Source organism: Ursus maritimus, unplaced genomic scaffold (genome assembly GCF_017311325.1).
Source record: "Ursus maritimus isolate PB19 unplaced genomic scaffold, ASM1731132v1 scaffold_5, whole genome shotgun sequence".
NCBI classification, from domain to species: domain Eukaryota; kingdom Metazoa; phylum Chordata; class Mammalia; order Carnivora; family Ursidae; genus Ursus; species Ursus maritimus.
The window spans coordinates 38,109,989-38,121,386 of NW_024426663.1; the positions used below are offsets into that span (position 1 = coordinate 38,109,989).

Below are 11,398 nucleotides of genomic sequence, written 5' to 3' on the forward strand. Positions count from 1 at the left end.
TAATAAAGTGTGATTCTTGGCTAAAATCAAGAACTCAGGAAACAACAGATGTTGGCGAGGATGCAGAGGAAGGCGAACGCTCTTATACTGTTGGTGGGAATGCAAACTGGTGCAGCCACTCTGGAAAACAGTATGGAGGTTCCTCAAAAAGTTAAAAATAGAGTCACCTTACAATCCAGCAATAGTACTACTAGGTATTTATTCAAAGGATACACATACAGTGATTTGAAGGGGCACCTGCACCCCAATGCTTATAGCAGCAATGTCCACAACAGCCAAACTAGGGAAAGAGCCTAGATAGCCAGTGGCAGATGACTGGATACAGAAGATGTGGCATACACATAAAATGGAATATTACTCAGCCATCAAAAAGAATGGAACCTTGCCATTTGCAACAACGTGGATAGAACTAGAGGGTATTATGCTAAGCAAAACAGGCCAGTCAGAGAAAGAAAAACACCATACGATTTCACTCATATGTGGAATTTAAGAAACAAAACTGATGAACATAGGGGAAAGGAAGGAAAAATAAAGTAAGATGAAAACGAGAGGGAGGCAAACTGTAGGAGATGCTGAACTCCAGGAAACAAACTGAGGGTTGCTGGAGGGGAGGTGAATGGGGGTAAGGGGTAATTGGGTGATGGGCATTAAGGAGGGCACCTTACAAAATGAGCACTGTGTGTTACATGCAACTGATGAATCAGTAAATTACACCCCAGTAACTAATAATACAGTGTATGTTAACTAATTTGAATTTAAATAAAGAAATAATAAAAAGTATGATTCTTGGATTAAAAAACTGCTCATGACTCTGAGAAACAAACTGAGGGCTTCAGAGGGGAGGGGGGTAGGGGAATGGGATAGGCTGGTGATGGGTAGTAAGGAGCGCACGTATTGCATGGTGCGCTGGGTGTTATACGCAACTAACGAATCATCGGACTTTACACCAAAAACCAGGGATGTACTGTATGGTGACTAACATAATATAATAAAAAAATATTATTATAAGAAAAAAAAAAGGGGCGCCTGGGTGGCACAGCGGTTAAGCGTCTGCCTTCGGCTCAGGGCGTGATCCCGGCGTTCTGGGATCGAGCCCCACATCAGGCTCCTCCGCTATGAGCATGCTTCTTCCTCTCCCAATCCCACTGCTTGGGTTCCCTCTCTCGCTGGCTGTCTCTATCTCTGTCGAATAAATAAATAAAATCTTTAAAAAAAAAAAAAGAAAAGAAAAAAAATAAAAAAACTAGAAAACTGCTCATAAATATTTCATGACTCAACTATACCTTATATTTTAAACTATATCAGGAAAAAAATTGTACTCTGTTCAAGTGACTTTGTCTTATAATTACCTAACTTTTAACCCTTGATTAGCAACCTTCTGGTAAATAAGACCTGAAAAAAAAATTAAATCCACCGTCTATGACTGCCTAATATTAACAACTCTTATTTGCAAAGCTTGCTGGAACTACTGAATAACTTCTTGACACTTCTCCAGCAGTCTAGGTTGAAAAGATGATTAAGCAAACAAAGAGGAAGCAATTACTGAAGAAGTGACCTCAGAAAATCCCTCTAAACCTGGTGATTTTTTATTTAAAGACTTTTGGAAGCATTCATGCACATGATGATTATTTTCTAGAGAGCAGTCTCATTTGAGACTATAAAAAGGTACTGAAAGCAGTTAAAACAGTGTTTGGACAGACTGAAGCCTAATTAGAAAAAAATTATCACTTTATTTAAAAATCAGTAGTTTGCTTTTAAGCAACCTCAGCTCATGCAGAATATGAAGAATCCCTTCAAAAGGCATGAACATATATTACTGAGCTCTTACCATTATCAGGCACCATGCCACAAGGCAAATGTGTGTCTGCCTTCCAGAAAGACTACGGTCTTGCTGGGGGTTTTTTCAGGGAGTTGGTTTGACCTCTTAATGGAAGTAACTCCACGTAAGCTCTGGAAGGGCAGGGTCCATGTTTCTCTCCTTCCATAGTATGTTCTAATACCTGACTCATGGTAGGCATTTAAATTTGCTAAATAAATACATTTTTACATAAAACCTTTACTGTACAATCACTTTGGGTATTTTTATGATGTGATGTGTAAACCCAATTTATAACATTTAGCTTATGGGAAACTCAAAATAACTCCAGGAACCAGTCAACTAGCAATCAGCATTAACCATCATTAAGATTGAACTACTTGTACTTGATTAAATAAAGAATAATGATCTCTTACCAATATTTGATACTTCCCTTCAAAATAAGTTATATCCTTAAAGATATACTATGGTCTTAGGCAAATACCACATTTTATACTTTTGTTTCAAAATTCCACATCAAATATTGTCAGTTACAGATTTTTGGAAACATTGGTAGAACTGGGCTAGTTTCCCAATTTGAACTATGTTCAGGATACTTCAATAGCCTTCACAATAGAACTGGTTTTATTATTTTTTTATTTTTTTTTTTTTTTTAAAGATTTTATTTATTTATTTGACAGAGATAGAGACAGCCAGCGAGAGAGGGAACACAAGCAGGGGGAGTGGGAGAGGAAGAAGCAGGCTCATAGCGGAGGAGCCTGATGTGGGGCTCGATCCCATAACGCCGGAATCACGCCCTGAGCCGAAGGCAGACGCTTTAACCGCTGTGCCACCCAGGCGCCCCTATTATTTTTTTTTTTAAATCATTACACTTTAGAAGAGTAAAGAAAAAACACTATAAAATCACATTTTGGAACTTTCCCAAAATCCAAACTATTCACTTTAATTCACTGCAATATCTAATTCAACCATTGGAAAAGTAACAGAACAAAAGCAATAGAACATTTTACTTCTAAAACTCAGTATAAATAACAATTTATCACAATTCATTTAGAAGAAGACTACTATAAGTATAACCTAGAAAGCTCTTGAGTTAATAGACATGGCTAGGAACTCAACTGATGGCCATTGACTTCTGGAAAACAATTGTACACAAATTACCACACAATTTTTTTTAACAATATTAAGAATGAATAGGCTATCTTAGTGAGGGGTCAAATAAAAAAAATTAAATCAAAAATTTAAAAACCCGTACAAAATTGACTGATCTTTTTCAGATCATACTCAGTTCATTCAGAATATGCTTCTCTTTAACTATCAGTGAAATTCATTACATACTAAAAATAACACCATATTTATGCACGAATAAATTCATTTTCCCAGTAAGAGCTAACCTTCCTTTAAGAAGACTTCCCACATATTCACAGTACATAATATCACAGAACACCCATATTTGACCTAAGTGTCTCTGAAATGTAGCATTACAAGATGGAAGTTCATTGTGCCTGATGAATTGATTGAGTTTTGCCCAAATGTCTTCCAGAGTTTGGTTGTTACAAATAGCATGCTCTATAGTCCATCTTGCTCTATAAAGTGAATGCAAATTCAGTGCCTTTAAATTATCTCGCAATTTTTTAGACAAAGGAAAAATATTTTCAGTACAATTACTGTTGGGAAGTGAAACGCTCCAAAACCTCTTCTTGTATTGTCTTCCCTTTTCTGATTGTTTATCTAGATTTCCAGAATTAGTCTGTTCATTCAGTGAGTGTGACCGGATTAAGTGCTTCCTTTTTTTAAAATTAGGTTGAAATTCCAAAAGATCTACTGTGCAATCATAACTCTGTGATTTAACATCATGTTCTGAAATGGTTAAGTACTGTTTCACATCTTCAGCTGCCTCTTCAGAAATCACAGGTGGCGATCTTTTAGGTTTGAGTGGAAGTTTGGACCCATCATGCGAACACCAAGGAATAAATGTCGAAACTGGACGTGTAGGAAAGTCTTGAACTGCTTTCTCTGCAATTTTTGGCAGTTGTGTGGGATCATTCTCATATGGTCGATAATGTAATATTACTTCTGTAGTCATTGTGCAGTAATCCAGTTACTCTTAATGAAGAAAACATTTCTTAGATGCGCTCCTCAGCGCTAGAATGTAATTTATAATTATAAGACTCTCTTTCCAAATCAGAGGGAAACAGGACCTAAAGTGGAAGTATTGCAAAGAGTAAGATATGGTAGGGATAGCCTACACACAAATAGGGAAAAAGAAAAAACAAAACCAACCCCAGTATGATATTTTACCAAGTGCTGTTGGTAAATGTGAATGTAATCCACAAAGCCAGAAATGCTTTATCTCACCAAAACAGGGCATCTGATTAGATGCCCTATAAGACCACTTCCAGCCTAAAACTGCTGGGAGTCAACAAGTCTAACTTAACAGATAAAAAGGAGGAACTATTGTCATTAATATATTAGGTAAATGATCTTAAGACTATAGCAGAAACAAAGGGTAAATTAATGATTCTTGGAATACCAGATTCATTTGAAGATAACATAAATGCAATAATACTTAAAAATTTGAGACATCTGAATTGAGGACAATGGAAATCACTGTAATTTTTAATGTCTTGAGAAAAATCATTTTGTACTTTAAAATTATAAGAATTTTACCAAATATATAGGCAGAATACATAATGATTTATTTCATTCGCAGTAGTGAACACTACTAACATGAAAATAGTTTAACTCTGATTTTAACCAGGCTAGGAACTGGGTTTGTGATGAAGTCTCCTTTGTATAAATGGGGGACTTTCACAGTATCAAGACCTTGGTACCATGGCTCCTGAATTCCACTTTGGAGGAGGAACAAGAAGGCTAGACCTTCCTTATTTTTTTTTTCCTCTTAGAACAAAGAAATCTTCAAGTTGCCCCAAATGAAGTCACTGATAATAAGTTCCATCATATAGTTAGGCTTCCTAACCAAGTCCAAAGCTGCATGAGCCATAATGCAGGCTCTTCCAAATCCTAATTACTGCAGGAAAAAAAAAAAAGAGAGAGAGAGAGAGAGAGAGAGGTTGTATCTCTTCTCCCCCCAAACCATTAGAGAACTTTTTGAAGGGGTTCTCCCATTGCTAGAATGACCATAGATGGGGACTCCTGTCATGATGTCACAATACTCATTTGACCACTGATTCTAAGAGTCAGAAGTAATTAATTCCATAATGATTCTTTTCACGTACTGTTATGTCCACTAACAGATTTGAGAACTTAAATTCATAATGACTGTGATCCTTAACATCCATAATTATAATATGAATCTAAACACAGAGGGCATATTCTTAAAAGCATTAACGATGCTTTTTTCTGTCCTCTTCCTTACACTTTCACATTGTAAGATATGGCACTGAGAATTCTTTCATTTTTTTTGAACTTGCTCAATGTCGTACTCCAAGAATGATGAAGTTCTGAGAGCTCCTTAATATTTTACAGAGATAAGAAAGTAAACTTATATCACCACATAAATCAATATACTTGACATCCAACAATCAGTAAAATTAAAATCTGTGAAAATTTTTTCAATAAATTATTTTATTTTTTACTTTAAGTAATCTCTACACCCAATGTGAGGCTTGAATTCACCACCCGGAGATCAAGAGTCACATGTCCACCGACTGAGCCAGGCAGGTGACCCAAAGCTTGTGAACATTCTTGGTTAACAAGGGGAACAATGGTACTGAAGAGCTTTAATAAAACAAACTATCAGTGAGTTTCAAAGCACCTATCCTTTTAGGCTGCTAAAATACTCTCCCAGGTTATCTTCTACTTCAGAAAATAAAGAATAATAGAAAAGTAAAAATACCCACTGGTAATTAGCTTCCAGATCACTGGAATGTAACTGTGTTTAATAGCTTCCAATTTGCATAAAATTATACCTAGCAGCTAACAGAACTGTTCCAAATTCCCATTAAAATAGTTGAGAGAATATACTCTGAAAATGCTATTTCCTTCATTAGGAGGCAACAAGGAGTCTTGGAAAGATGGAGGAAGGCCTTGTGTTGAAATACTGCCTTCAATCGCTTACTAGGTTTGCGATTCTGAAAGAGTTTCTTAAATTTCTGATAGATATTAAATAAAATCTATTCCACATACTTGATGTAAGATTAAGAAAAAACATTGACAGTTTCTTTTCCTTTTTCTCCAGAAGAACCCGTTTTAGTCAGCTCATTTGCTCAGGCTAAGCTTACAGGTTCTGTTGCTGTATTACTTAATATTGTTTTTTAGTTCTATGATCAGAGACAACCTATTAAACTCAGCTATCAGTATTTGATATTATGTTACAGATGGAACTGGTAAGCTTCTGGAATGTTTGATGCCTACATCATAACTGGGGACAGGATAAGGGACCCTCAAAATGGTTGCCACAAGGAAGGAAGTGCAATTTAACTGAATTCAAATGTCTATTGAGCATTTTCTCAGCTCAGTCCAAGAAGTTACTGGTAACCACACAACGGAGCATCCAAGAAAGAAGAAGCGAATATGTGGAAGTAGAATACAGATGAAATAAAGCTGAAAGCATTTTAAATAAAAGGTTTTCAGAAAACAGTAAGAATTCCAGAAACACTCAGCCCTGTTGGTTTTCCCTAAATAATGCTACAATTAAATCATCAAACTTACTAAAATATTTGCTGTGTACAGAAAACTAAAGTTGACATTAATTTTCCCATATCCACAACACTTTGAAGTAAACTGAAGTTTGAACAAATCTAAATTATACGTTTTTGTACTATGTATTTCTTAACCCTTGGCACTGCTTACTGCAATACTAGACTAACTTTACAGATGAAGCTGAAGCCTAGTAACTTTATCAGTGCCACATGAAGGCACAACAGACAAGGAAAATTCACTGTAGATGCCTGCTGTAAATCATCTTGGTTCACTGGGCTCTTCCCGGGTAAGGTAGGGACGTTAGCTTCCGCGTCTAAACCCAGTCTGGTAACTGCAGCAGATCACACAATGAATGATTTACCAGGTTATCTATTCCATTCTAGAGGGAGGCTGTCAAGCCTCAAAAACAAAGAGAAGAAATTGCTTCCTTCCACGCCAAAGGACAGAGCAGGAGGCTCTTAAACACCAACAGTGTTTAAGAAAAACGAGGCCTACATCCCAGGGACCAGATCTATGTGGGAAAGGCTTCGAGAATTAGGGAAGAGGAGAAAACAGACTAAAGGGAATCAGGTTCGTTAAAAGTTTACCTTTCAGGGCCAGCAGGTGCTCCTGTTTCGGCGGATTCACTTCCATTTTGACCGGCACTTTCGACCCACTGCCTACGGCAGCTGAAGAGGTTCAATGCAGCCCGGAAGAAAACAGAAAAGCGGACGTTCGGGAAGATCAAATCACACCCAACAGGTTCTCTGCGCTGGTGATGCCTTAAATTCTCTTCTTACCACGTCCTTTAGGGACTCAACGGCTTCTTTTCACCAAAGTCATCTCTTGCTTCTTAGAGACCTATACATAACATACTTTTCTATTTTCAAGCCACAATCACACATCAAGACTTTAAAAACCATTCCTCGGTGACAATACGTAGCGCCCCAAATACGTACATTGCGGAGTAAAAGAAATGGACGTTGCATGCTGGGATTTGTAGTTTAAACGAAACCGCATTGCATGCAGGGAGATGTAGTCCCCCTTCGCTCCCACATCTATTCTGCAATTAGGAAGAGATCGTTACTGAAGCGGGAGTTTCACCCCGAAAATTTATTTCTTGTTTTATCCCTTCTTTTTTCCTTTAATTTTATTCCTCCCATCAGTTGCAGATAATAACCAGATAATAACAATATAAATAGCAAAGCGTTCATATATACAAGGCTGTGCAGCCAAAGAGCTAGTGACAGGCAGGCGGAGGAGCCCAGAGGTCAACCCAGTGGCGCTGAGCCTCTTACTGCGCCTGTGCGCCAGCAGCGAACGCCGAGACCTCTGGGTAGGTGGCTCTACCCCGCCCCTCAGTTGAAGGCCGTGAGGGCTGCTTCTGCGGCACCGCTCCTCGTAGGATGGCTACTCTGATTGTAAACAAGCCTGGAGCGGGACTAGACAGTGGCCGTCAGGGCAGCCGGGGGACGGCCGTGGTGAAGGTGAGGGACCTTGCGTGCTCTGTTCTCCACCATCGGCCTCCCTTCGGTTCATCCCTCAGGTCGCGGCCGCGCCTCGGCCGTCTTCTTTGGGCCTTTGCGCCCCTCGCGGCTTTAAAGCCTTGCCCTCCCCTCCGCGATTTTTACCTTTGCGGGCGTGAAGTTACTTGATCTTCTGTTCATAACAATCCTCTACATGGCCGATGGGGACATTTGGGAAAAGGAGCTTATTTATGGGCCTGTGTTCCTGACTTTGGCCGGTTTTTGCTTAGGTCCTCTCCTTTTTGTTAATTAAGCCCAACGGGCGTTAGTTTATTTTTATTGAATTGAGCCATTGTTATCGCAAGATACTATATTAAATATTTTAGCTCGTTAATATCTACTTATGAGGTATGTGATAATTACCATTCGACAGGTGAAGAAACTCAGGTTTACGTTAACACAGTGTGTCATGGATCCAGGGTTGACTGCTTTTAAAATCTGGTTTTCATTATTGCGCTACTTCTATAACCAGTCATGTAGTAATGGTTGATCTGCCCCCTCCTCTCTTGTTAGTATGGTCTGTCAACACTTTGGAGAAGTGTCCCTGCCGCAGCATGGCTGAGCATTAATGTTAGGATATACGAATTGCCCTATGCTTCAGGTTTGAAACTCTACTATGCTTAAATGCTTCAAAATGCATTTACTAACAAATCAATTGAAATATGTGGGAGTCAAATTTCCCTTCCACTATATATATATGGAGAGATCTGCAAGGGACACCTGATGTCATGGGTTTGTAGAATAACTTTCAGGACTGTTGTAATCTGAGTTATTGGTAATTCTCATTACTGGCTACATATTTAGAATAACTGAGGACTTAAAAGAAAAAAAAAAAAAACCCTACTGATAATGCTCTTTCTCCCAAGTTCTCATTAACTTGACATCAGTATATTTTTTAAACATTCCCAGAAGTGATTTTAATGTGCAACCAAGGTTGAGAACCACTATACCAGATAATATCTGAAGTTAAGATCTTGGGTAATAGGCACCTATGATTTTCCCCCTAATGTTGGTTTTATATGACAACAAATGCTACATTTATGCTCACAGGTATATGATCTGATGGCTTTTGATTCATCTGGCCTTTATATATTAAGTTACTCTGAAGGTACACAACATATCTGAGATACAGAGGAGCCCTCTCATTAGGCATGTTATATAGTTGAGATTTTATTAAATTGTGCTTTATCTAAGTAGAGAATACTCGAAGATTATTTTGTGAATTGGCTTGAGTCAGTAAGTTGTAATTAGAATGGATATTATTGCTTTTTCTACTTTTGTTACCCTAGTTGCCTTAAAATCTCAAAAAATATACGAAAGCCTCATATGACTCAAATTTGTTACAGCACAGAGTTTGATATGTTAGAGGTTCACTTTGTTTTTATCTTCACATATAAAGTGTGCCTGAGCTGTGCAGTAGGGTAGTCCTTTTTGGCAAGATCCTTATGTTGTAATTTGTAAGGCGTATGATGGCATCTATTTAAAAAACAGCAACTCATTGTCATTTTCATAGATGAAAGCAGAAATTATTCATTGGAAGGTGAAAGTTGAAGTATGTAATGCTAAAAGGTAAAATAATGAACAAGTTGATAATGACAGGGTTTTTTCATTAGAAAACTCAAAGACAAAAATCTGATGTTATGAAATTATTTACATTCAGAAAAGAGTCAGAAGGGGACGCCTGGGTGGCTCAGTCAGTTAAGTGTCTGTATTTGCCTCAGGTCATGATCCCAGGGTCCTGGAATAGAGCCCTACATCTGGCTCCTTGCTCAGCAGGGAGCCTCCTTCTCCCTCTGCGTGCGGCGCCCTCTACTTGAGCGTTGTGCCGGCTGTCTCTCTGATAAATAAATAAAATCTTTTTTTAAAAAAGAGGAAAAAAAAGAATCAGGAAAGTTTCTTTTGAAGAGTGAGTCTTCTTGGTCCATTTAAAATATATCTGGTTAGGGTGCCTGGCTGGCTCCGTTGGAGGAATGTGCTACTCTTGATTTCAGGGTGGTGAGTTTGAGCCCCATGTTGGGGGTAGAGATTACTAAAAAATGAATTAAAAACTTAAAAAAATAAAATATGTCTGTTTTATTAAAATTTGATTTACATGTAATAAGTTTGAAGCTCTCTTCATCATATTTGTGAAGTTGATAAAATTAAGAGTTTTTTCTTGTTTAGGGTTTAATTCCTTGTGCTGTGAGCCACAGTTCGTGTTTATAAATACTGAAGGAAGAATTTCTTACTCTATTTACTGAATTGATAGGAAATAGTCTAGTAAGTTTATTTTTGGACCCGTGTTTGGTTTATAAATCTGTAGTATGTTATTAGTGCTTTTTAAAAAAACCTTTAGTTGCAACTTAAGTTATTTTATCTTGTGTAATTATCGGGTCAGAGGTAAAAGATATGAATGGACTGAAATTTAATTTGATTGTTTGGAGTTTATGATCATAAACAAGTTTATTATGGTGTTACGAAAATGAGAACATTATAAAAACTGTTGCATTTATTTGATATCTAATTCTGTTATATCTTTTCTGTATTTGAATGAATTTGATATTTAAGTGAGAATATTTAAATGAAGCTTGTCCTGCCTTTTTTAAAAATTAAGATACATTTAAGTGTTTGTGTATAATACAATTTATGTGTAACTTTTCCCATGTTTTCCTTCCTTGTAGGGAGCCACTATTCCAGTGTAATCAGTTTCCTGTGTATCCTGCTAGAAAGATAGTATGCCTGTGTAAAAAAAATATATATAAATGTATGCTCTCTTTCCCCAGTTCTATGCAAAAGCTAAATATTCTCTATATTTTTCACTTTGCTGTATTCATATGAAATCATTCTATGTGCGTACATAAGAAACTTCCTTTTTCTCAACAAACTGCATGGTTTTGCAGTATATGAATGTACTATAATTTATTTTGCAGTCTGTATTGCTGTCTATTTATTTTGTTTCCAATCATTTGCAAATGCAAATGGTGCTGTAAGGAATAACATAGAGATCTTGTCACACATGTGTGATATATTTGTCAGATAAATTCCTGGAAATAGAATTACAAAGCTATGTAAACTTTTGATAGGTATTGTCAAATTGCCTTTCATAAAGCCTATATCATTCGATATTTCACAGCACTCAGCAAGTATAAGAATATCTGTTTTCCCACATCTTCACCAACACAAAGGGTTACACAAAATGTTATCAACCTGTTTGACCTAATCTGAAAAAAAGTATATTGGTTTAGGTTTAAGTGCATTTCAAAGTGTTTTGAGTGACATTGAACATCTTTTCATATATTTAAAGAGCTGTTTTTATGTCTTTTCTTGTGACCTGTGTGTTAAATTTAAGCCTCTTTTGAACCATACTGGGATGCAAGCCAATTATGAATTATCAGTTTACAGTGAAAGATGTTTGTATTTCATGCACTAAGTC

General features: G+C 37.1%; 3 protein-coding genes across 7 annotated transcripts in view; 1 reads left to right on the forward strand and 2 right to left on the reverse strand.

Annotated features, from left to right (window-relative positions):
- Positions 1-7,205, reverse strand: part of TRAPPC13 (trafficking protein particle complex subunit 13) — a 34,450-nt gene extending 27,245 nt beyond the window's left edge. For 4 of the 5 annotated variants that reach the window (XM_008691366.2, XM_040622227.1, XM_008691365.2 and 1 more), the window contains exon 1: positions 7,069-7,205. In XM_008691366.2, the coding sequence (XP_008689588.1) occupies positions 7,069-7,114 (46 nt within the window). In that variant the 5' untranslated portion in view covers positions 7,115-7,205. The remainder of the gene's footprint in view (positions 1-7,068) is intronic. The other variant, XM_040622228.1, reaches the window with a different exon arrangement.
- On the reverse strand, positions 2,744-7,207 carry SHLD3 (shieldin complex subunit 3). Its single transcript, XM_040622229.1, has 2 exons — positions 7,069-7,207; positions 2,744-4,017 (listed from the first exon to the last, which is right to left on the reverse strand). The coding sequence occupies exon 2, from the start codon at positions 3,900-3,902 to the stop codon at positions 3,147-3,149; it is 756 nt and encodes a 251-aa protein (XP_040478163.1). The 5' UTR covers positions 3,903-4,017; positions 7,069-7,207; the 3' UTR covers positions 2,744-3,146.
- Positions 7,208-7,801: 594 nt separating this feature from the next.
- Positions 7,802-11,398, forward strand: part of TRIM23 (tripartite motif containing 23) — a 31,964-nt gene continuing 28,367 nt past the window's right edge. The window contains exon 1 of the mRNA XM_008691368.2: positions 7,802-7,947. Coding sequence (XP_008689590.2) covers positions 7,867-7,947 — 81 coding nt within the window. The 5' untranslated portion in view covers positions 7,802-7,866. The remainder of the gene's footprint in view (positions 7,948-11,398) is intronic.